The sequence below is a fragment of the Myxocyprinus asiaticus genome, chromosome 41, assembly GCF_019703515.2.
Source record: "Myxocyprinus asiaticus isolate MX2 ecotype Aquarium Trade chromosome 41, UBuf_Myxa_2, whole genome shotgun sequence".
In the NCBI taxonomy this organism is placed as follows: domain Eukaryota; kingdom Metazoa; phylum Chordata; class Actinopteri; order Cypriniformes; family Catostomidae; genus Myxocyprinus; species Myxocyprinus asiaticus.
In genome coordinates this window covers 2454571-2481724 of record NC_059384.1, presented here as the reverse complement: position 1 = coordinate 2481724, position 27154 = coordinate 2454571, and the positions used below count along the sequence as shown (strand labels likewise).

General features: G+C 35.9%; 1 protein-coding gene across 1 annotated transcript in view; it reads left to right on the top strand.

Annotated features, from left to right (window-relative positions):
* Positions 1–27154, top strand: part of sspo (SCO-spondin) — a 149044-nt gene that overhangs the window by 35502 nt on the left and 86388 nt on the right. The window contains 19 exon segments of the mRNA XM_051682192.1: positions 2806–3215; positions 3455–3691; positions 6267–6497; positions 6806–6928; positions 8658–8758; positions 8898–9111; positions 9198–9350; positions 10924–11061; positions 11437–11619; positions 13341–13491; positions 13662–13821; positions 13981–14029; positions 14160–14264; positions 14698–14946; positions 15140–15267; positions 15483–15624; positions 18197–18349; positions 21541–21764; positions 22032–22053. Of these exon segments, the coding sequence (XP_051538152.1) occupies positions 2806–3215; positions 3455–3691; positions 6267–6497; positions 6806–6928; positions 8658–8758; positions 8898–9111; positions 9198–9350; positions 10924–11061; positions 11437–11619; positions 13341–13491; positions 13662–13821; positions 13981–14029; positions 14160–14264; positions 14698–14946; positions 15140–15267; positions 15483–15624; positions 18197–18349; positions 21541–21764; positions 22032–22053 (3173 nt within the window).

Sequence of the window (27154 nt, the reverse complement as noted above, 5' to 3'; positions counted from 1 at the left end):
GAACTAAGGAAACCCTATGGACATGTATCCAGTGTTTATCTCGACAAAAATTACTGATCAAAATGTACCTTGACAAAGGGTTTTTGGATTTTGTTAACGATAACGAAAACAAGATGAAAAAGACACATTGATAATCCAACGGTTTTAATTAAAACATACTGTTAGCAAAAATATGATGAGAAAAAAAATATTGGAAGATATTAGCAAAGCACTAATAAAACAAATTACTGTTTCTAATTAATTAATTATGTATTTATTATTAATTAATTATTTATAAATAATTTATAATTTAATAATATAAATTATTTTAATTTATACTTTAATTAATTTATCAATTAAATATATTTATTTATTTAATAATTAAATAATTAAATTATTTATTTATTTTAATACATTAATCATCTATATCCACAACATAATCACCATATTACAACTTACATCTGCACAGAAAATGAAGCCACTGAACAGGTGAACTTGAAGTAAATTCCGTGTTAGTAACGTGTAATTTGCGAATATCGTGAATATGCCATTTCCTTTAAAACACACTACTCGTACAGTAATGCAGTATCCCAAACTGTCTAAATGTGTGGAATTCACAACAGAGTAATTTCAAAAAAGTAGCTAATACTTCAGCATATTCATTATATGCTATTATTTCAGCAGACAGTTTTTTCATGTTCTTTAATCTTACATAATTGTAAATAGTTTATATATACTGTATATATTGAATATGTTGTTAAAGTGGGGAGCCTGGTTAGCTCAGCGAGTAAAGACACTGACTACCACACCTGGTGTCACAAGTTCGAATCCAGGGTGTGCTGAGTGACTCCATTCAGGTTTCCTAAGCAACCAAATTGGCCCGGTTGCTAGGGTGGGTAGCGTCACATGGGGTAACCTCCTCGTGGTTGCTATAATGTGGTACTCGCTCTCGGTGGGGCGCGTGGTGAGTTGTACGTGGATGCCGCGGAGAATAGCGTGAAGCCTCCACACGCACTAGGTCTCCGCGGTAACGCGCACAACAAGCCACGTGATAAGATGCGCGGATTGATGGTCTCAGACACGGAAGCAACTGAGATTCGTCCTCTGCCACCCGGATTGAGGCGAGTCACTACACCAACACGAGGACTTAGAGCACATTGGGAATTGGGCATTCCAAACTGGGGAGAAAAAGGGAAGAAAAAAAATGTTGTTAAAGTTTGATATGTTGCAGTTTGATAAGACATATTTTTGTCATTTTGCACATTATCGTCTACTAAAATGCTATTTAAGTCCACTAAAATTATATAACATTTTAGTCAGAGTAAAATTTACTAAAATATTAGGGATGTGCCCGAAGATGAATACCTTATTAGGAAAGGCACGAATAATTACTTCAAAACGAATAACGAATTCATTCGAATTATATACAAAATATTCATATTATTAGGAATATTCCTACTTATGTAAAACACAGAAACTGAAACATGCTCCGTCTTTTTTCTTCTTTAAACTGTGCTAAATTTGAAAATGTTAAGTGTTCTTGAACTCTGGTAAGGTGCTATATAAATGCAACATTATTATTATTATTATTATTATTATTATTATTATTATTTAACTAAATAATGGTGTCCTGTCGTATAAATTCATGACAGATTTACAGGACTTTCACCTGCTTTTAGGCTATATTGATTTTATTTTCATTTCTTTTAATATTTATGTATTTATTATTCACTGCAAAATTTGTGTTTGACATTTCACATTTTGCTTGACACCTCCTGCCTCCAGAAAAATGTTGTAATGCATGCACAGACGAACGAAATTTCAGTTTCATGCAGATATTAATATCAGAAATACCAGGAGAAACCACAACATATTCCACAGTTAATGTAGCCTACAAATTCAGATTCATCTGGTGAGAAAAATAATAATAATAATCTTTTTGTAAATAGTAATTGTATAATAATAATAATAATAATAATAATAGTAATAATAATAATAATAATAATAAATATTATTATTAGGCTATAATTATGAAAAGGCATATTCAAGGCATATTTTATTAATAGAAACTATAAATGTAAGAGTAACACTTAAAAATGGGCGTTTCATTTAGTTTTGATGCACTTCTGTTTTAAGCCCCGCCCACACCCGGTTCTATCCTAATACAGAGACAGATACAGATAATTTTGTCATATGACCAGATACAAATACAGATAATGGCTTCACTGCACACCCCTTAAATAATATTTTACATTATGAGATGACTAAATTGAAAAGACATTCTTGTAAAAAATAAAAAAACGTGTGAAAATGAACTCTGCCTGTGTCATACCATCCAATACCACAGAAAATAATTCTGACTTGTCCCTGCGCTAAAGAATTGTTTACAATTATTCACTTGCAATTGGTGTCAATGGGGCAAGACATCTGAGGTGTTTAAAAGCAGAAATGTGCTGCTAACATTTTTGTGAAAGCACTTGAATGAATTCTTGTGTACATTAATGTGTGTTATTTGATTTGGAAAGTTGTCTGAATTGCCTTTTTAGCGGTGGGACTACTTTTCTAGGTGTAACAACTTGTTTCTCTGCATTATTTTACTGGCCTTACATAGTCATGACATGAGTTGAAAGATTAGATTTATTGGACCGAGCGCAGCAGCTTGTGTTTGAACGCAGCAAACACCTCTTACTCATTTCATATGCGGAAAGGGGATTTACATATGTGTCTGAAATGCTTTGCATCAAAAAGAGTATTTTGAAGCTATTTTTGTAAAAACATATATATTATATAACCCATTTAATCTAAAGTTCTCTGTTCTTTCTTTAGTTCTTGTTCTGAAGGTACGTGGCGTTGTGTTGGCTCTCCATGTCCTCCTCCATCACCCTGTTTGGACTCAGAGTTCCGGTGTTCGGGCGGCTCTCAGCGGTGTATTCCTGCTGTCTGGGTCTGTGATAATGAGGATGACTGCAGTGATGGTTCTGACGAGCGCTGTCCGTCCACCTGTGCTCCGGGTCAGTTCCGTTGCTCCAGTGGCGCCTGCTTACCGCTCGAGCTCCAGTGTAATGGACACCCTGATTGCGCCGACCAATCAGATGAGGACTTTTGTGCCCCATCCACACCTGAACCTGGCTGTCCCGCTGGAGAGTTCAGGTGTTCTAACGGACGCTGTCTAGCTGCCAGTAAAGTCTGTGACAACAGGCTGGATTGTGGATTTGCAGATGATTCTGATGAGCATGGTATGTTCTTTTACGTTTAGGTGTGTTAGTGATATGAAAGACATAAAAGCACCATAAAAGTCATCCATATGACTCATGTGCTATATTCCAACTCCTCTGAAGTCATATGAAACTTTTTTGTGACAAAGAGACCAAAATATAAAATATATATATTTTTAAATGAATGTCATTATAGACTATGCAAAGGTGTTGATTCTGTGTAACAATGTTAATGTTGAAATGTTGTTGTAATGTTCCAGATTGTGGCGTAGTGTGCAGACAGGATGAGTTCCGCTGTGCGTTGGGTCGCTGCGTGCTGTACCTCCACCGCTGTGATGGTCACGATGACTGTGGTGATTTCAGCGATGAGAGAGGGTGTGTGTGCGCTCTTGGAGAGTTCCAGTGTCCCAGCGATCAGTGTGTTCCAGCAGAAAGAGTGTGTGATGGCCACAGAGACTGTCCGACTGGCATCGATGAGGTCATCTGTCCTGTTAAAGGTATTTACACAACATTTATTGTATTTGTTTTGCTCTTTTCAAATAAAAAAGTTTGACATTCCATACTGTGAAACTAAACCTGCAAACACGTACGCCTGAAAAAGAGGTTATGACTTTACAACCATGAGCTCATTAACATATGACCAGCCCCATGAGGTTATTAACATATGGTCACCCACATGTGAGCTCATTAACATGTGACTGCCCACACATGAGCTCATTAATATATGGCCACCCACAAGATCATTAACATGAGCTCATTAACATATGACTGCCCACACGTGAGCTCATTAACATGTGACTGCCCACAAATGAGCTCATTAACATATGCCCACCCACAAGATCATTAACATATGACAGCCCACACACAAGATCAATAAAATATTACCGCCGAAACGTGAGCTCATTTACATGTGATGGCCCACAAGTGAGCTCAATAGCATACACCACCCAAACACAAGCTCATTAACATACGCCTGCCCACAAGTGAGCAAATTAACATGTGACCTCACCCACATGTGAGCTCATTAACATGTGACTGCCCACACATGAGCCCATTAACATATGGCCACCCACAAGATCATTAACATGAGCTCATTAACATATGACTGCCCACACATGAGCTCATTAACATGTGACTGCCCACACATGAGCTTATTAACATATGCCCACCCACAAGATCATTAACATATGACTGCCCACAAGTGAGCTCATTAGCATGTGCCTGCCCACAAGTGAGCAAATTAACATGTGACCTCACACACACAAGCTCATTAACATATGACTGGCCACACATGAGCTAATTAACATATGCCTGCCCACATATAAACTCACTCACTTAACCCATCATTGATGAACAACAGTGTGAACTACACCTGTCTGCGGAAGTTGGCAAAAAATAACAGAGGTAATTAACGTGTGACCACCCACACACACAAGCTGATTAACATATGACTGCCCAGACATGACCTCATTAACATATGCCTTCCCACACACAAGCTAATTAGCATATGACCACTCACACACAGTGTTAATCTCGTCACTGACGAAAACGTTCGTTGATGAAGGTTTTTTTTATTTCTTCAATGATAACAAAGACAAGATGAAAAAGGCGCATCATGATTTTAATAAAGCATACTATTGCCGAAAATATGACAAGATAAAAAATTATACTGCAAGAAATTAACAGGGCAAGATATGAAAAGGAGAAGAAACATCTATGGAATCTGTATATAGAAGACGATATTAGATGCAGATTCATCTAACCCTTAATAATTGCAGATTTCTCCTCTTGAGCTGTGTGAGTTGAACATTGGCAAAATGAACCGCTTCAAAACTGGGTAAAAACGTCATTCAGACGCAGCCTAGTTATACATGATTTTAATCACTATAGTAGTCTATATCAATAACATACAGTATATATAATATAACAACTTACATCTGCACAGTGAAACGAATGAACAGGTGAACTTGAACTAAATGATGCGCTAGTCAGAATATGTATAATTTGCATTGCGTAACTTGCGTTGTGAATACAGTTTCCATAAGAAACACACTACACGCAATGTAACATCCTTTCACGGAAAATTAATATGTCTCTAAAGCATTAAGGATTCAGAATGCATTAGGCTAACTCCTAAAAAGTTGCTGATTTTTCAGTCTATTCATTATTATTTTAGGAGCTCAGTTTTTTTCACAACAAGGACAGTAGGCTATGTATAGTTATATGTTTGATACATATTTAAATCAGAAAATGTTTATAAGTTTCCCTAAATGTTTGAATATCTGATTAAAGTTTGGTCTGTTACAGTTTGACACACTTATTTTTGTGTCTGTTTGGCACTTCGTCATCAACTAACGTTACTAAAATTGTCATATTCGCCAGACTAAAACTGACTAAAACTAATGAACATGAGATGACGAAATATTTACTAATTTTAAAGGACATTTTCGTCAAAAGACTAAAACTATGACTAAAACAAAAAACTGTGAAAAAATTAACAATGCCCACACACAAGCTCATTAACATACAACCGCCCACACACAAGCGTATTAACATATTCCCGCCCACACTTGAGCTCATTAACATATGCCTGCCCACATACTACAAGCTCCATAACATATGAGCGTCTTCACATTAGTTCATTAACATATAACAGCCCACATTTGCATATTAACACAAGTTCTGTATTGAGCAACACAAGTCTGCAGAAGTTGGCAAATTATAACAGAGGTTATTTACTTAAAGAAGTCTTACAGTTAACATGGCATCAAAATTGACCATGTTTACTTTCATACTTGTACGTTATTCCAAAGAAAAGACTTATTTCCTCAAAATGTTTTAACTTGATTTATAATAATTGCTCTATTTTAACATCATAAGCAGACTTCAATACTACAGAAATCATTTAAATGCTACCAAAGTGTAGAATTTGATCCATTTATTGTTTGAGAGCATCTTATCAAAATAAATATCTGAAGAATTCCGGTCTGTCATTATATTTATGCGAGTAAATCTTGTAGTGGAAGTTGTCATCAGTTTCATTGAATTCAGTAAGGTGCTTGTTGATTTCAGGGTGCAGTCAGTTTGAGTTTGGCTGTACAAGCGGGCAGTGTGTGCCACTAGCGTGGCATTGTGACGGCGAGACGGACTGTCTGGACGGGAGCGATGAGAAACAGTGTTCTCGCATCTGTCAGCCGGACCAGTTCCTCTGTCAGACTGGAGACCAGTGTATTCAACACCAACAACTGTGTGACGGGATGGCACACTGCAGAGACGCTTCAGATGAGAGCGTTGACAACTGCGGTACAGAACACACACATTTTTAGGGCACTTTTGTGAAACGTCAAGAACTTTTTAATCTCTAAAGAGCCATATAGCAACTCAAGAAGCCAAAAATTGTATGTTAAAGGAAGAGGTTCTTTGTTGAAACTTCTGTAAGAACGATAGAAGATGGTGCTTGGGTGAAGCCCGGACATGTGTAATATGTAGTTTTATCACACAAAACATACAAGGAGCTCTAAACACTTGCATATGTTTTTATTACAAGATCAAATGTATCTGAAAATGTACTGATATATCAAATACTTTTGCTTGTACACCTTTTTCCCCAGGTTCCACTCGGATTCCTCCCTGTCCCGACAGTTTCTCATGTGATAACCGTACATGTGTGAATGTTTCACGTGTATGTAATGGGATCGCAGATTGCCCCAGAGGAGAAGACGAGATATTGTGTGGTTAGTTCTTGCTATGAAACAAACACAGTCTGATCGAATAATGAGTCGGGAAAGAGATTTTACAAATTGTCAGCTGAAATTACTTCTGGTTCATTTGCTATGCTGGAAATGGAAGGTCGAGTCGAAACATAGCCATGGTTACATACTTTTTAAAACTCTTAAAAGGTATTCACATGACTGTTATGTTATCTGCTTATTAACATATAACCACCTACACTTGAGCTCATTAACATATGGCCTCCACACAAGAGTTAATTAACATATGATCGCCCACACGCAAGCTCATTAACATATGGATGCCCAAAAGAGAGTTAATTAAAAAATGACCGCCCACACATGAGCTCATTAACATATAACCACCTACATTTGAGCTCATTAACATATGGCCTGCCCAAGGTATTCACATGACTGTTATGTTATTAACATACACCTGCTCATTAACATATAACCACCTACACTTGAGCTCATTAACATATGGCCTCCACACAAGAGTTAATTAACATATGATCGCCCACACGCAAGCTCATTAACATATGGATGCCCAAAAGAGAGTTGATTAAAAAATGACCGCCCACACATGAGCTCATTAACATATAACCACCTACATTTGAGCTCATTAACATATGGCCACCCACACGATAGTTAATTATCAACTGACCACCAACACGTGAGTTCATTCATTTGTGACTGCCCAGGCATAAGCTCATTAAAATTATGCCCACCCACATGAGAGTTAATTAAAATATATCTGCCCATACTCAAGCTCATTAACATATAACCACCTACATTTGAGCTCATTAATATATGACCACCCACATCAATCAAATCACTTTTATTGTCACACAACCATATACACAAGTGCAATAGTGGGTGAAAGTCTTGGGTGCAGTTCCGAGCAACATAGCAGTCATGACAGTGATGAGACATAGATGAGACATATACCAATTTAATAAGATTAATAAAGTGCAGTGCTGATGTATATTGGCGTGAGAGATCAAGAGTTCAAAAGTCTGATTGCTTGGGGGAAGAAGCTGTCATTAAGTCGGCTGGTGCGGGTCCACATATGAGCTCATTAACATATGGCCACCCACATGAGAGTTAATTAACTATTGCATGCACGCTCATTAACATATGGCCACCCACATGAGAGTTAATTATCATATGACCGCCCACACATGCTCATTTATATGTGACTGCCCAGACATGAACTCATTAAGATATGGTCACCCACATATGAGCTCGTTAACATATGGCCACCCACACAAGAGTTAATTATCATGTGACTGCCCTCACTTGAGGTCATTAACATATGCCCACCCACATATGAGCACATTAGCATATATGACTGCCCATACACAAACTCATTAGCAAATGACCGTCTTATAAGTTTTTGTAAAATTCATAAATATATCCAGAGACCGCAGTTATTGAACGAATTCAAATTCACCAAGAACACTTAGAGTCCTCTTGCAATTAATGTATCAATGCAATTGCCAGGACTTTTCTTTCTTCTGAGTTCAAATACACGTTTTCGATGTTTAATGTGCAAGCCTTCTGCTCTATTGCCTGGTGAACTCATAAAATCACCCGTCCGTGGTGCTTTCTGCAACACATATCATTTGGAAGTGGCGCTTCATGCTGGCGAGTAATGTGGAAGTCACTTTAGGCTATGTACAGAACATGAATAAAAAATCTAACTCTCTCTCTCTCTCTCTCTCTCTCTCTCCAGATAAGCTCAGTCCCTCCGTAGCGCCCCCTAGTGATGGAAACACCAGTCGCGTTTGTCCAGAGTTCACCTGTGCTGACGGATCATGTGTTCCTTTCAATGCGGTACTGACACTGAGAACCTACATGAACCTAGAGCATGTGTAGAGAGGAGCAAAATACAAAAATTAAAACCGCTAAATAGCACAACACAAGAAGGGGTAGAGAAAAATAAGAAAATATTATATGTCTGTGTGTTGTTTAGTTGTGTAATGGCATAGCAGATTGTCCAGCTGCGGGCCCCTCAGATGAGCAGGACTGTGGGGTCTGGGGCCCCTGGAGTCCCTGGAGTCCCTGCAGTCGTAGCTGTGGATCCGGAACCATAAGCCGACAGAGACGCTGCACCCTGGAGGAGACTGATGGACACTGCAGGGGAGAAGACACACAGAGACAGCAGTGCTACTCTACTGCGTGTCCGGGTGAGAGTGTTTAACTACAATATTGATCAGTAAAGTCTCATTACAGAGGACTCAGATGTCACTGATGATTTTTTTTCATCAAACAGTTGATGGTTACTGGTTGCCGTGGGTGACGTGGTCAAACTGCAGTAAAGATTGTGGCGGTGTTGAAGTTCGTCAGAGAGAGTGTGTGCCACCTCAGAACGGAGGCAGAACCTGCGCAGAACTACCCGGAGAAACCAACCTGACCACTGACATCAGTAAGAAGCAGCACATAGAATTATACACACAATATTGTTGTTTATTACTGTGTATTACATGTGTTGGTGAAACTACACACAAGACTTTCACTCACTGTTATACTTGTGTAAATGGTGTTGTGACAATAAAGAGATTTCATTTGTATAATAATTTACTGCGGAGAGATTGCTCATCGGGATTTTTTTTTCCTTTTCGGTGAGCACATACAGGTGATTATCACAGAAAAAACATGTTTACTTTCTTTCTTTTTAATTTCTTGATTTCTTTCTGTTTTTCTTGCTTGTTTTCTCTCTTTCTTTCTCCTTTCTTTCTTTCTTTCTTTCTTTCTCTTTTTCTTTCTTTCTTTCTCTTCTTGCTTGTTTTCTTTCTTTCTCTTTTTCTTTCTTTCTCTTCTTGCTTGTTTTCTTTCTTTCTTTCTCCTTTCTTTCTCTCTTTCTCTTTTTCTTTCTCTCTTTCTCTTTTTCTTTCTCTCTTTCTCTCTTTCTTTCTTTCTCTTTTTCTTTCTTTCTCTTCTTGCTTGTTTTCTTTCTCTCTTTCTTTCTTTCTCTCTTTCTTTCTCTCTTTCTTTCTCTTTCTTTCTTTCTCTTCTTGCTCGTTTTCTTTCTCTCTTTCTTTCTTTCTCTTTCTCTTTCTCTCTCTCTTTCTCTCTTTCTTTCTCTTCTTGCTTGTTTTCTTTCTTTCTCTCTTTCTTTCTTTCTCTCTTTCTTTCTCTTTCTCTTTCTTTCTCTTTCTCTTTCTTTCTCTTTCTCTCTCTCTTTCTCTTTCTCTCTTTCTCTTTCTTTCTTTCTTTCTCTTTCTCTCTCTCTTTCTCTCTTTCTTTCTCTCTTCTTTCTTTCTCTTTTTCTTTCTTTCTCTTCTTGCTTGTTTTCTCTTTCTTTCTCCTCTCTTTCTTTCTTTCTCTTTTTCTTTCTTTCATTCTTTCTTTTACTTTCTCTCTTTCTTTCTCCTTTCTTTCTCTCTTTCTTTCTCTCTTTCTCTCTTTCTATTTTTCTTTCTTTCATTCTTTCTCTTCTTGCTTGATTTCTCTCTATCTCCTTTTCTTTCTTTTACTTTCTTTCTCTCTTTCTTTCTTGCTTGTTTTCTTTCTTTCTCCTTTCTTTCTCTCTTTCTTTCTCTTTTTCTTTCTTTCATTCTTTCTTTTACTTTCTCTCTTTCTTTCTCCTTTCTTTCTCTTTCTTTCTCTCTTTCTCTCTTTCTTTCTATTTTTCTCTCTTTCTTTCTTTCTCTTCTTGCTTGTTTTCTCTCTTTCTTTCTCCTTTCTGTCTCTCTTTCTCTTTTTTCTCTTTCTCTTTTTCTTTCTTTCATTCTTTCTCTTCTTGCTTGTTTTCTCTCTTTCTCTTTCTCCTTTTCTTTCTTCTTGCTTGTTTTCTTTCTCTCTCTCTCTCTCTCTTTCTTTCTTTCTTTCTTTCTTTCTTTCTTGCGGGCACATTCTTGACATGTTTTGTGATTTATACAAACAAACGCAGCTCTGTTTATGTCCGGTTCATAAATGGTTGAATTTGAACGAGTTATAAATGATCTACATGACAGAAATGTTTCCAGTTGATAACAGATATGTCTTAATGTTTCCAGAACCCTGTCCTCAGGATGACTGTGTTAATGTCTCGTGTCCCGCGGGTCTCGTCAGACACAGCTGTGCGCCGTGCCCTTTGACCTGCGCTCACATATCCGGAGCAACGACATGTGACCGGAACGCAAAGTGTTTCACGGGTCTGCTTATTTTTTTTATTTTTATGAATACAAAAAATACATGTTAATCCTAGTGTCCATCAAAATACTGTAGTTATTACAGTTATTGTTAATGATGTTCAATTGTCTCTAATAATGTATAATCTACTTCAAGACACTTTCAGAATCTTTGTCATTTTGATTTTTCTTTTTTATGACAGTTGTGGCTAAAACCAAATTACTATAATTGCACTGTAATAACAGCTGTCGTAACTATACTGTATGCTGTATATAACTGATTAAGTGGTGAAATATGACCATGTTTTTGTGAGATTCACCCTTTATATGCTTTTCTCCAATGATACTCATAATTACATTTTGAAGTCTATTTCCTCTTTCATGTTTTTTCTTTCTCAGGCTGCTGGTGTGCTGATGGTCTGGTGATGAATCATGAGAATAAGTGTGTTCTGCCGGACGAGTGTGTGTGTGAGGTGTCAGGCGTACGGTACTGGCCCGGTCAACAGGTGAAAGTGGGCTGTGAGATCTGTGTGTGTGAGAGAGGCAGAGCACAACGCTGTCAGCCCAACCCAGAATGCTCCGGTACACACACACACACAAAAGAGTCTTATTTTAATATGAGTTTAAAACTTCAAGAACCCATGGAATGGTTTGTCAAAAACCATTTTTATTTCCTGTATTAACCCTTTAAGCTCTGAAGGTGTTTTTAAAGATTTCCTGTTTCAGTGGCATACCCAAAATTAAAGACTTATAACTCAACAAAAAGAAAAAAGGAGGGTCAAGTGTTTGGTATCATTGTAAAGAAAACTTTTCAAATGTTTTAATGATATAGATCAGGGGTGTCAAACTCAGTTCCTGGAGGGCCGCAGCTCTGCTCCAAAATGCCTCCTTGTAATCTTCAAGCACTCCTGAAGACCTTGATTAGCTCTCTGCTGGACAGCGGCCCTCCAGGAACCGAGTTTGACGCCCCTGATACAGATTATGATACATTCTGAGACTCACAGCCTAAGAAACTGCTGAAAAATCACACCAAAATTGAGCCTTTAATGTACTTTTTTTTTCTGATTTGACATTATGTCTGGGTGTAAATAAGGTGTCTCAGAAATACTGCTTTTGTTTTGTTCCCAATCATGTCAACTGCATATGAGAAAAATGTTGTGTTGATACGACAAAGTAATCAAAAGTTACACCATTACAAATATCATTTATTATACTGTCCAAAACTGTCTTCAAACAAATAAAACATAAAAATTGCACATTAGAACTAATTACACATGCAAACACAACAATGACTAAAGGTTTGCATAGCATGCAGACATGATTTTAGTAATGAGATTTCACAGAATGAGTTTCATTCTGTGCCATTATAGTCATCATTGAGTCTGTGTCATGTATTTGGCGCCATCCCCTGGTGGCCATATGTAACATTGTGCTTCATGTGGATTATCTAATGATCTTTGCATCAGATTACCTTGTGTGTGGGGCTCGTTTGAAAGATAATCATGTCTTTTAAGTAATGATATGTGTTATTTTATGTTCCGTATATTTTTTGTGAAGTTATAAGTTCAAACGCAGCATATAAGCAACATCAACATAATTGTCAAACACATATACTTAGCTATTACTCGCTATATTTTTGACTGTGAGTAAAACAAATAGGCTGGTTGTATTCTACTGTTTGAGAGCTTTCCAACAACATATGACACATGACTATTTGAACAGATTGATGTTTTTACTGATTGCAATAATATGTACAGTACCATTTTTATTTATTTAATTATTTATTTATAAATTATCAAATAGAAACTCTTCTGATTTATCTGCAAATTTCAAAGTACTTGTTCAGTTTTGGTCATAATGTCTACATGCACTGGAAAATAAAGCTTCTGAGCTTTCAAACGATACCTATTTTGTGTTGGACACAACTGTAGTTATTAATATTTTTACAATATTTTTTTTTTTCTCGTGGGCTGAGCTTAAAGGGTTAACATGTTTTTGATCCAAACAGTAAAATTTCAGGAAAAATATTTAAACACCCCTAAAATGAGATGCATTCATTTCAAAACAAAACTTGCATAAAATGTTGTTTTCAAAGAATATTTTTTTAAATGTAACATCTGAATGTAACAATTGAACATCTGTTCACCTGTCAGATTTTTACACTCATTTTAAACAAGTTTAGATGCGTTTAGACATTTTACTGGAAAACAAGACAAAGATACCAGAATTGTCTTTTTCAATATGTGTGTGTTTGTTCAACTGTGAACTACTAGGCATCTTATTTTCCATGTGTTTTGCACTAGTGCACTGTGGCTGGTCGTCCTGGTCTTCATGGGGAGAGTGTTTGGGTCCGTGTGGAGTTCAAAGTGTTCAGTGGTCTTTCCGCAGCCCAAATAACCCGTTAAAACACGGCAACGGCCGACAGTGCCGCGGAATTTACCGCAAGGCCAGACGGTAACTATATGCTGTCACTGTGGATCATTTGAACCCATTTTCCCTGTATTAGCCCAATTTTGATTTCAAAAATGACATATTAAGTTATCTTTTATTAAAGTGCAATGCCATACAGATATGTGTAGGTAACTGTATTTTCAGTATCGTGTGTGTGTGTGTGTGTGTTTCAGCTGTCAGACAGAGCCATGCAGAGTGTGTGTATATCAGTCACACACACATGCAGTGGGCGAACGCTGGAAGGGGGGTCCGTGCCAGCTGTGCCAGTGTTTGCCAAACCTCACAGTGCAGTGTGCTCCTTACTGCCCATACTCTGCCACTGGATGCCCGCAGGTATGTGTGTGTTCAGTTATATCACAGTTTTCTGTCTCTAATATCATTGTTTGTCACTCCCGATGTTTCAATTGTATCATCCACATTGTTGTTGATCTTTAACTTCTGTTCTGTTGGTGAAATCTATTGGTAAAACGTACAATTTTCTCATCTTTTTAGGGTCATACTCTGATTCCAGGAACAGGAGATAAGTGTTGCCGATGTGAAGGTAAAGTTAACTTAATCATGATCAAAGTAGATGTGTTGACAACTGTAACTTTGTGATTCATAATTACACCAGGTGTTTCATGCAATCAGAATATGACGTTTTTATGCCAAAGTATTTTTTGTCTTGTCAGGTAATGGTACCTCTATCTTGGCAACTACACCGGTGACAATAACCGTTGCACCCTCCACACCACCAGAGGGCCCTCTTGTGCCAACTTACCCTCTGCCATCTGAAGGTCAGTTTAAAACAAGAAAATACATTCAAATGTAATTAGTACACAGGGTTTCGCAATAGATTGTCGCCATTCACTGATTTATACCTCTTTAAAATTGAATTTTCATTATTGTAATATGACAAGAAATATATATATATATATATATATATATATATATGATTTTAAAGTATTTAATTAAGTGAGAGTTTAATACAAATAAATTGTATTACAGTCATTTTATTGTAATATATTAAACAAATAATGGCTGTACTAAAGTAGAGGAAAAAATGGATTTAAAAAATGTTTAAAACAATAACTGTTGTGTATTCATAGAATTAAAATATACATTATAAGTAACAGTATAGTTTATTAATTTGTAACTTTTTAACTTACGAGAGTTTCTTGAATAGATGAGTAATATATCGATTGAATTCTCTCTGTGTTTGTTGTATAGATGAGTGTTGGTCTCGTCTGGGCGTTCAGTCGCTCCCCTCCTCCAGTTTCAGCGCCTCGTCCCATCAGCCTGGTCACCCTCCATCAGCGGGACGCCTGCACGCACGAGACCTCCACAGCGACCTGCAGGGCTGGAGCCCAGAACCGGAGCAGTACAGAGAGCTCTCGCCTGGGACTCCTGAGGGACACAGAGACGTCACACATGCCCCATATCTACAGATAGACCTGCTCAGACCCTACAACATCACAGGTGACGAATGCATCAAACAACAGACACAGAAACCCAGTTCAGATATATTTATGCCAGGAGCTATCTGGAAATGAATACTGGTTATTCAGCAGCTCAGTCTTTGTGTTATAAACAGTTATATTTATTTTGCAATATATAAATACTTACTTAGAGTTTATTACTTGTAGTTTACTCTCTCTGTCTGATGTTGTAGGCGTGTTGACTCAGGGTGGAGGCATGTTTGACACGTTTGTGTCGAGCTTCTATCTGCAGTTCAGTAATGATGGCAATCACTGGTACACATACAAAGAGCTCATCACAGACACCAGACCCAAAACCAAGGTAACACTTGCTAAACAACCAACAGGAAGTAGCAACAGAAAAAATATGCAATATATGCAGAAACTTTGAAAAAGTTAACATAAATTTAAATATACCATTTTGCTTTCTGTCTAAAACGTTTGCACTTCTAAATATAGAAATTGCAGGTTGAATTATGTAAAATGTGTTTACCTAATTTTCATCGAGGGCAATTGTTTTTGTGGCGTGTCCTGCAGGTGTTTCAGGGTAACAGTGATGATCATGGTGTAGCTCTGACCCGTCTAGATCGGATGGTGTCGGCTCGGTTTGTGCGAGTTCTGCCTCATGACTTTCAGAACGGAATCTATCTGAGAGTCGAGCTCATGGGATGCGCTCACGGTAAATCATTCAGTTTCTTCTCTTAACCCTTAAACGCATACTTCGGGTCTTTAGTGACCCGGGACCTCATTCCACCTCTTGTACCTCATTTTTTGGAGTTGTGCCCACACCTCTTTAGCATTCCTCAACCAGTGTTGGGTAAGATACTAAAAAAAGTAATCCACTACAAATTACTAACTAAATCTCAAAAATTACAATCAGATTACTTTACTTATTACTTTGTTGAAAAAGTAATCACATTACTTATTACTGTCAACAAATTCAAAATAGTGTCTATTTTTTATTTTAATTGTTATTACACTAACAAATTACTTTGTAATCCAATTACACTCAACACTGTCCTCAAACTTTCTATTTTAAAAATAGTGTGCCAAAAAAATGGCCAATTTGCAAAAAAATATATTTTCTATAACTGCTTAATTACTAAAACTGTACAGGGTCATGAAAGACCCGAGATGTGTAATAGTGTCGCTTTTTTTTTCCGCTGACATGAATCATATTTTTATGATTATTTCATATCTATATAAGTTTACTATCACAGGATATCTATTTATTTTTTATTATAATAGAAATAAGTATTATATTCATGCATATTATACATGCTATTTCAAATCAAATAAAAATCAAATCAAATCACTTTTATTGTCACACAGCCATATACACAAGTGCAATGGTGTGTGAAATTCTTGGGTGCAGTTCCGATCAATATAGCAGTCGTGACAGTGATGAGACATATACCAATTTACAATAACATCAAATTAACACAACGCAATTTAAACATCTGTTATACACATAATTACACTCAACAGTATACAAATAATAACATACACTGTACAGTATACAATACACACAATATAGATACACATTATTCAATAAAAATAAAAAATATAAATATGTAAAAAAAGTATATATATATATAGAATGTACAGTATTGTACTGTATTGACATTCAGGCTGTCGGTTGATAGTAAGTTGTTAAGAGAGAATATAATATAATAATAATAATATAATTTATGACAGTCCGGTGTGAGATATAAGAGTAAGAGTAATAAAGTGCAGTGCTGATGTATTTTGATCGTGGGAGATCAAGAGTTCAGAAGTCTGATTGCTTGGGGGAAGACGCTATCATGGAGTCGGCTGGTGTGGGTCCTGATGCTGCGATACCGCCTACCTGATGGTAGCAGTGAGAACAGCCCATGGCTCGGGTGGCTGGAGTCTCTGATGATCCTCTGAGCTTTTTTCACACACCGCCTTGTATATATTTCCTGGAGGGAGGGAAGCTCACCTCTGATGATGTGTCTGGCAGTTCACACCACCCTTTGCAGTGCTTTGCGGTTGTGGGCTGTGCTATTGCCGTACCAGGCGGAGATGCAGCCAGTCAGGATGCTCTCTACAGTGCAGGTATAGAACCGTGTGAGGATGTGGTGGTTCATTCCAAACTTCCTCAGCCGTCTCAGGAAGAAGAGGCGCTGATGAGCCTTCTTCACAACGACTTCAGTGTGGATGTACCATGTGAGTTCCTCAGTGATGTGGACACCCAGGAACTTGAAGCTGCTGACTCTCTCCACTGGTGCTCCATTGATGGTGATGGGACTGTGTTCTCTGTCTTTTCTTCTGAAGTCCACCACAAGCTCCTTTGTCTTACTGACGTTGAGGGAGAGATTGTGCTCCTGACACCTTACTCAAGATGGCACTGATGTTTCAGTGATTGACTTGATTTATTTTTGACATTATTATTTGATGAAGACACAACGTGGAAGTAAACTATAGCAAGTTTAACACAAGAACAGTATGATTTGGCTATTGTCATTTGGGTCTACTTCTGAAAGTTTTGCATCTATTTAGTCTCAAAAAGTGCCTGAGAAAATACATATGTGTAACTTATGTGTAGTTTATGTGTTTTGTGTAGTTCAGTATGTGTTTGGGAGCCAGTTGTGTCTCATGAAATTTCAGTGTGGAAGTAATGAATCCTGTTCTAGATTTGTTGCATCATCTTTTTGAAATATTGTAAAAGAACAAAGCAAGAATACAAAATAGAAAAGAGATATGGATGAGAGGTTAGAAACCCTTGTGGGTTTGAATACCTCACCTTTTCAATAACAAACATTTAACTCAATATGTTTTTTTTAAATATAAAAATAAATAATAAAGAAAAGTAAAAAACAAACAAAAACAAAATCACAATGTATACGATCAAAAGAAAAATATAATCATAGGATTTATAGAAAATTCAAAGAAGTTATATGAAAACTATATCAACAAAATATATCACAATATTTTCTATTTTATTATTTTCGAATCGTCTTGAAAATGTTTTGAAAATTTGATAATATCTGGCCATTTTGTAGATCCATTTGTGATGGATATAAGTACCGAGTATGTTGTAATGTTTGTCGAAACACCCATGCATTTATGGGTTAAAGGAAAAATAGTTCACCATCATGTCAATAAATGCAGTTTAATGTTGCTTTTTTAATGTTTTCATGTAGCATGTGTAATTAAGACTGTGCATAGGTAATTTGATGCAAATTGTTATGGTGTTTTATTTCATGTCTTCTCCTGTTTTTCCTCAGAGCATGAGTGGTCCACACCCACTCCGCCACTGCGCCCCTGTAGAGAGCAGGAGTTCCGCTGCGGTAATGGCCGCTGTGTTCCTACTGGCCCTCAGGGGGCGCTGTGTGACGGTATCAATGACTGCGGCGATGGCACAGATGAACTCAACTGTGGTGCGTACAGACCTATGCCCCATCTACAGGACAATACAAGACTAAATGTATTCAAAAGAAGCCCTTATTTATAGCACTTTTTTTTAATGAGAATTTTAAGAAGCATGGAAATGTTTATTGCATAATTTTCTGTTTCTGAAACATTATCACAACTACGAATGAATCTCAACCTTTCAAAAACATACAGTACTGTGCAAAAGTCTTAGGCACATAAGGTGTTTCACAAAAGCATTTGTCTTAAGATGGTTATTTATATCTTCAGCTTTAGTGTGTCAATAAGAAATATAAATGTTAGACTCCCAAACATTACTTTTGCAAATAGAAAAGAATAGAATAGAAGAACAGGGAGCCCTGCAACAGATGTCATGGCCCCCACAGCGCCCCCCACTGAACATCGTGTCTGTCTGAGATTACATAAAGAGACAGAAGCAATTGAGACAGACTAAATAGATAGAAGAACTGTGGTGAATTCTCCAAGAAGCTTGGAACATCCTATCTGCCAACAACCACGAAAAACTGTGTCCAGGTGTACCTAGGAGAATTGGTGCTGTTTTAAAGGCAAAGGTGGTCACACCGATTATTGATTTAGCTTTTTTATGTTTACTGGACTTTGTATGACATTAATTGATAAATGAAAACTATTTATGTCATTATTTTTGAAGACATCCTCACTATGCAACATTTTTCACAAGTGCCTAAAACTTTTGCACAGAACTGTATCCAGGTTATATTTCACCACAAAATCAAAAGAAAGAAAGAAGAAATTAAATATTGCATTAGAGAATCTGTAATGTGAAAAAATAAATGATGATAAATTATTTAATTTAAATATAGTGTTTATACTGTACCTCATGGTAGTATTTTTTTATACTGCTTTTTATTATACAGGAAATTTTGCACGAATAATACATTATTTAAATTGCAATCTATTTATATATGATGATGGTGTTTGCTGGTGATTTAAAAAATACATTGTATTACAGTCATTTTTACTCTAATACAATACAATATAACTGGCTTATTGTAATGAAAAATTGACAAAAATATGTTTAAAGGGGTCATGACATGAGGAGTAAAATTGTACTTGATCTTCTGACATATAAAAGGTCATTGTACTATCAAAAACATACTGTAAGTTTCAGAACTGATAACTTCCTCCTTAATGGAAAAAGAGCATTTATTTAAACCAAGCTGCAAAAATGTCTCGTTTGAAATTCATGGAACTTGTGACATCACAAGGACCAAGTACATCTGCATATGCAATGCCTATTTTTCCGTCATTGCACCTTTGGCCCCGCCCACTGGTGCTCACTGAGTCACACACAGGTGAAGAGGAGAGAGATGGGCCTGTCATGGGAAATTTGTCCAAAGTGGATTTACACAGGACATCTTCCTGTGAGAGTTTTTGTCCATTATCATGCATCTTGTGCCGCTTTTAAAAGATGCGATGTCAAGTTATAACTCTAAAATGGAGACCCCATTGTGTTTCATTCAACTGCATTCTTGCTGTTGTGCTGTTTTGAAGGTGTCCTGGACTGTTTTGCACCCATATGTGGTAATTTTTGGTCTTTTGTAAACATGCACTCGTTGCATGTCTTTGATCATTTTGATGTGTTTTCGGCGATGTGCGGCGAGTTTTAAGAGCGGTATGAACACAACTTTCAAAAACACGTCTCATTCTGCTGCTGCCACTGACTGGGAGAAACACATGCCGATCTGTGTGTAAACAAACCGGGAAAATGTGAGACATGAAGACCAGCGTCTCTGCTTTGGCCTGTTGAAGCCGGTTGAAGCAGCCCAACGCCACCTCCATGGACTATTTACGTTTGTGTATTCAGAACATCTGAGCAAGGATTGTATGTTTTCGGCTCATATTATAAACGTGATTGCTTATGAACCAGTCATAGGAACTGTTATCGAAGGATGGGGCAGTTAAAACACTATTGGACTGCGAATTCATAAGTAAACAATTTTATTCATGAATATTTCATATGTCATGACTGTTTGACAGTTTTCAATTTCCAGTCTCCGTTGTTTTCACTCGCATCGGTTTATATGCTTCGCGGGTAATGTAACGTTTAAAGTATTACATTTGTATAGATTGTCAAAAAACATGCAGATACTTCACAGAGTCGAGATGACCTTTTTTTATAGACAGTGCGTCACCTGAGTGTGTAGATGACATGAAGCGATGGTCCAAGGTTAGTTCCGTTGATATCATTAATTATTCTGAGTTATGACAGCCAACAACTGCACAAGTTGAGCCTGAAATTCATTTTTACACCAATTAACACTTAAATGGTTGTTCTTCTCTGGATCGCTCATTTTGACAGTTTTTAATTGGCGTCTCGAGACCAGAAATACAAAACAGGCAATTAGAGTCATCATGGCGCCACACAGTGGTTGGTTGGGAAAACTGTAGATTGGAAGGGCTGCATGATGTTAGCCAATCACAGCAGTGGGCATCATAGTGAAGCTTTAAAGGGCCAAACAGCTTAAAACAGAGCGTTTCAGACAAAGGGCCAGAGACAGGGTGGAAAATTATTATTTATGACAAAATATGACTGTTTTTGTGCAAAAAAAAAAACAAACAATTAAACTAACTTTGTAAGTGGACCTCAGAGAAGATGATAAAATTATTTAAAAAAAAAAAAAAAAAAGAGTATGTCATGACCCCTTTAAGACAAGAATAATTTTGTTTTCATGGAATGTATATATATATAAATATATATATAATAATAATATATATATTCTATATTAAATATATGAGATATTATGTATGTATATATATATATATATATATATATATATATATATATATATATATATATATATATATAAAATATAGATATTTATATATTATATAAACTCATACTATTATACTTACTAATATATATATATATATATATATATATACATATATATATATTATTTTTATATTCCATGAAAAAAAATCATTCTTGTTTTAAACATATTTTTGTACATTTTTCAAAAAAGTTTCATGAAATTTTTCATATGTGGTATTTCTATACTATATATATATATATATATATATATATATATATATATATATATATATATATATATATATATATTAGAGGCATTAAGTGGATATCTGTTGTTACTTGCATTGCCTGTTTCATTCACTTGTTTATTTTGCTAAATTAATTGTCTATTTCTGTTGTTTTTAGGTACTTGGCCGACTCCTACCAAAAGCCCTGTTAGCTGTGCACCAGGTCAGTTCTCTTGCCCTCCTCCAGGGGGCTGTATACAGGCAGAGCGCCGCTGTGATGGAGTTCCTCACTGTCCGGATGGAGCTGATGAGAGAAACTGTACACACACAAACATCACCCATATCACACCCACCGCCGCCCCGCTCAGGACATCCAGCAAGAAGCCCGTTACCACACCCAAAGTACCCACCACCACTGTGAGATGCAAATTATTGATTTTCTCTATCTGGCTTGTTAACTAGCTGTTCCATTTGAGTACAAATCTGACGACAAATATATGACCATGGTCACTTTTGAAAGAAAAGAGTGAGTTTGGTGTCCAAAGGATTAGTTGTTGTAATGGCACTGTATTAGGTTGGATTTCTTATAGCTGGTACAAATGCATAAACACTTCTAGGTACTAAATCCTTAAATAGAATTATTTTCTCTCTCTGTTTTGTGTTTTATAGGAAGGAGGACCTGGTCAGAAAGGTAAGAAGATTTACAGTTATTAACTGTAGAATACATTAATGTAAACACATTTGGATTAAAAAATGATGTACAGTCATCTTGTGCGCGATGAGGATGAAATGAGTTTAAAGCTATTCTAATATTACTGTCACATTTTATGCACTCTACAATGACATTTTACACAAATTGGATGAAAAACTGCAAAATATATGGAGCTATATTTAGCATGTATATGAATTTCTTTACATGTGAATTAACATTCAGAAATTCCAGACTCCAAAGACAGATGTTTCACATTCAGATCTAGGACATTCAGATTCAAAAACGAGGTCAAAGGTCAAGCAAAACTGGATTATTTACTTGCGTAGTTCGCAGTCTGAAAATTTGAACCTGTAATTTTATAATCTGAATTTTGAAAGCTAATCAACAAAAAATCTGCTGTTTAAAAAAATACAAAATTATAAAATATGCCACAAATGTCTTCAGTTTTGTTAAATGTCTAGACTTCAATAAATACATTTTTAAATACTGTATTCATTGTTCTAGCTCCATAAAATATCAGTTTTTATTGTCACTTGTCGGCCCTCACTGAATTAAACATGTAAACTGAATTAGTGTAAAGTGACAAGTGGAGCACACTACTGTTGTTGTAACACTTTCTATGAAGCCCATATTTATACTGCATTCATAATGTCTCATAATACACCTTATAATAAGTTATAACTTCTCATAAATAATTATAACCACAGTTATAATACATTATAAGACTTCCCCTATTCATAGTTATACTTAACCCTGTAAAGCCTGACATATGAAAGAATTGTCAGAAAATTATATATATATATATATATATATATATATTTACATTAAACTGTTTTAAGTACCATTAGACAAACTATAAAAAGAAAACTTAAAAAAAAAAAACTTTTTTTATTTTATGTATCATATTTGATCCATTAGGCTTTAAAGGTCATTCTCCTCCTGAGGCCCAGCAGTTCATTTATGTGTAGGACATTTGTTATGTAAGTTTTTCTACAGTGGTAAATCTTGGGGTATTATCAGAGGACTCTCTGGGCTTTTCAGAGATACCAAATATTTGAGAGTTTGACCGTGACAACTTCCTCTTCTTGCTCTATAAATATGGATTGAAATGTTTCACAGTTCAAATACAATATTAATAAAATATAATTTTTTATTATATGTATTATATCTTTTTTTATCATATGTATTTTATGCTCCGAACACGATATTGACATTTAAAAAAGGAAAAAAATAAAATAAAATTGCTGGGTCTCAGGAACTTATGGTAAGATGACATCATAATAGCTTATAATGTAAATTAATGAGATCTTTAATGACAGAGCAGACTGCATATATGAAAATACACAGAAATATTAGTTCACACTATCAATATATCTTATAAAATGTATATGTCAGAATTTTCAAAGCTCTGTGATATTAATTTTATTTATTTATTTTTTTAAAAAAAATTTATTTATTTTTTTGTACATGACTGTAATGGTGATTGAGAGATATACCTCTGTATCATATTTGATACATGGATTTCAATGGGCTTTTTCAATCAAATAATATACAAAACTTTAACCAAGCACAAGTTGCTTATATTCAGCAAATACTCGTTTTAAAATATCAATAACAATATAATCATTACTGTCACTTTTACTTTACAAAAATCAGCAAAGTTTTCACACCAAAAAAAAACTAGTGCATGCAATACAAAAGTGGACATTTTTGGAAATTGTGTTTTTCATCAAGAAATGCCTGGAAACATCCACCGCATGGCAGCAGACATCTAGTACATTGCAGACAACAGGTTTTTCGGCAAAACAATTATTATGTTGATGATGCACAAGCTTTAGAAAAAAGTGGATCAAATTTGATACAGGCAGCGTTATAGGGTTAAGAGTTTAATGCTTTATAACACCTGCAACATCCAATTTTAACGCAGCAGAAGTTAATAAAGTTAATGGTATAAGTGCTGTATAGTATAAACAGTCTTTAGTCTTTATGATGTGATCATATTATAAGTGTTCTTTGACTGCTTTAAGTGAAGCTACAAAAGCAATATCTTCTTATAAACAGCCATGACATAAACTTGTAACATACATTACAAGTCAAACTTATATAATGGAAGTTATTTATAAAATAAGATGCACAAACATGAAAGTTTATTGAATAGACGCCAGTACAGAATCAGTCTGATTTTTGTTTTTATTCTTGGGTGTGTTTACATGTGTGATCAACACATTAGAGAGAGAGAGAGAGTTTCTGATCTATTTTAACATTGTGGCTTTACAAGTGTTTATTTTTTAATATATCTTAAAATTTACATGGAATGCGTGTTATTTTGTATTTGTGCATGTGTAATGTTTATAACTTCCAGCATGACTTTTAATGTCTTATAACCACTTAAAAATATCATATGGATGTTTATAAGAAGACAATGCTTTTGTCACTTTACTTAAAGCATACCTATTATATATATATATATATATATATATATATATATATATATATATATATACAGTGGTGTGAAAAAGTGTTTGCCCCCTTCCTGATTTCTTATTTTTTTTGCATGTTTGTCACACTTAAATGTTTCAGATCATCAAACAAGTTTAAATATTAGTCAAAGATAACACAAGTAAACACAAAATGCAGTTTTTAAATGAAGGTTGTTATTATTAAGGGAAAACAAAATCCAAACCTACATGGCCCTGTGTGAAAAAGTGATTGCCCCCTAAACCTAATAACTGGTTGGGCCACCCTTAGCAGCAACAACTGCAATCAAGCGTTTGCGATAACTTGCAATGAGTCTTTTACAGCGCTGTGGAGGAATTTTGGCCCACTCATCTTTGCAGAATTGTTGTAATTCAGTCACATTGGAGGGTTTTCGAGCATGAACTGCCTTTTTAAGGTCATGCCACAGCATCTCAATAGGATTCAGGTCAGGACTTTGACTAGGCCACTCCAAAGTCTTCATTTTGTTTTTCTTCAGCCATTCAGAGGTGGACTTGTTGGTGTGTTTTGGATCATTGTCCTGCTGCAGAACCCAAGTTCGCTTCAGCTTGAGGTCACGAACAGATGGCCGGATATTCTCCTTCAGGATTTTTTGGTAGACAGCAGAATTCATGGTTCCATTTATCACAGCAAGTCTTCCAGGTCCTGAAGCAGCAAAACAGCCCCAGACCATCACACTACCACCACCATATTTTACTGTTGGTATGATGTTCTTTTTCTGAAATGCGGTGTTACTTTTATGCCAGATGTAATGGGACACACACCTTCCAAAAAGTTCAACTTTTGTCTTGTCAGTCCACAGAGTATTTTCCCAAAAGTTTTGGGGATCATCAAGATGTTTTCTGGCAAAAATGAGACGAGCCTTAATGTTCTTTTTGCTCAGCAGTGGTTTTCGTCTTGGAACTCTGCCATGCAGGCCATTTTTGCCCAGTCTCTTTCTTATGGTGGAGTCATGAACACTGACCTTAACTGAGGCTAGTGAGGCCTGCAGTTCTTTGGATGTTGTTGTGGGGTCTTTTGTGACCTCTTGGATGAGTCGTCGCTGCGCTCTTGGGGTAATATTGGTCGGCCGGCCACTCCTGGGAAGGTTCACCACTGTTCCATGTTTTCGCCATTTGTGGATAATGGCACTCACTGTGGTTCTCTGGAGTCCCAAAGCTTTAGAAATGGCTTTATAACCTTTTCCAGACTGATAGATCTCAATTACTTTCTTTCTCATTTGTTCCTGAATTTCTTTGGATCTCGGCATGATGTCTAGCTTTTGAAGATCTTTTGGTCTACTTCATTTTGTCAGGCAGGTCCTATTTAAGTGATTTCTTGATTGAGAACAGGTGTGGCAGTAATCAGGCCTGGGTGTGGCTAGAGAAATTGAACTCAGGTGTGATAAACCACAGTTAAGTTATGTTTTAACAGGTGGGGTAAACACTTTTTCACACAGGGCCATGTAGGTTTGGATTTTGTTTTCCCTTAATAATAACAACCTTCATTTAAAAACTGCATTTTGTGTTTACTTGTGTTATCTTTGACTAATATTTAAACTTGTTTGATGATCTGAAACATTTAAGTGTGACAAACATGCAAAAAAATAAGAAATCAGGAAGGGGGGCAAACACTTTTTCACACCACTGTATATATAATTCATTATAACTTCTGCAGATAAAATTAAATGTTGCTTGTGTTATAATGCATTATACTCTAAGGTATAACGATGAATAGGTATGTATTATAATGTATTATAACTGTGGTTATAATTATTTTTGAGAAGTTATAACATATTATAAGGTGTATTATGAGACATTACTAACGCATTATAATGCCTTTACAATGCATTATAAATATGGGCTTCATAGAAAGTGTTACCCTCATGGTTCCATAAAGCTTCCATTTTTTGCATACTACTTCTATTTTAACCCGAGAAAAAAAAAAATTGTCAAAATATTAACAACCACAGGCTTGACCATCACAAAATGGGTATTGTTAGAAAAAGGCAGTATGACCAAAACTGAACAAGTACTTTGAAATTTGCAGACAAATCAGAAGTGTTCTGTTTTGATCATTAATAAAAAAAAATAAAAAAATTGCACTGTACATATTATTGTAATCAGTAAAAACAAAAAAACGATCAAATAGTCATGTATCATATGTTGTTGGAGTAGAATACAACCAGCCTATTTGTTTTACACACAGACACAAATATAGTGAGTAATAGCTAAGTATATTTATTTGACAATTATGTTGGTGTTGCTTATATGCTGCGTTTCAACTTATAACTTCACAAAAAATATACGTAACAAAATATCACATACCATTACTTAGAGGAGGTGATTATCTTTCAAACGACCCCCACACACAAGGTAATCAGATGCATAGATCATTAGATAATCCACATGAAGCACGTTACATATGACCACCAGGAGATGGCGCCAATTACATGACACAGACTCAATGATGACTCAAATGACACAGAATGAAACTCATTCTGTGAAATCTCATTACTATAATCATGTCTGCATGCTATGCAAACCTTTAGTCATTGTTGTGTTTGCATGTGTTATTAGTTCTTATGTACAATTATTATGTTTTA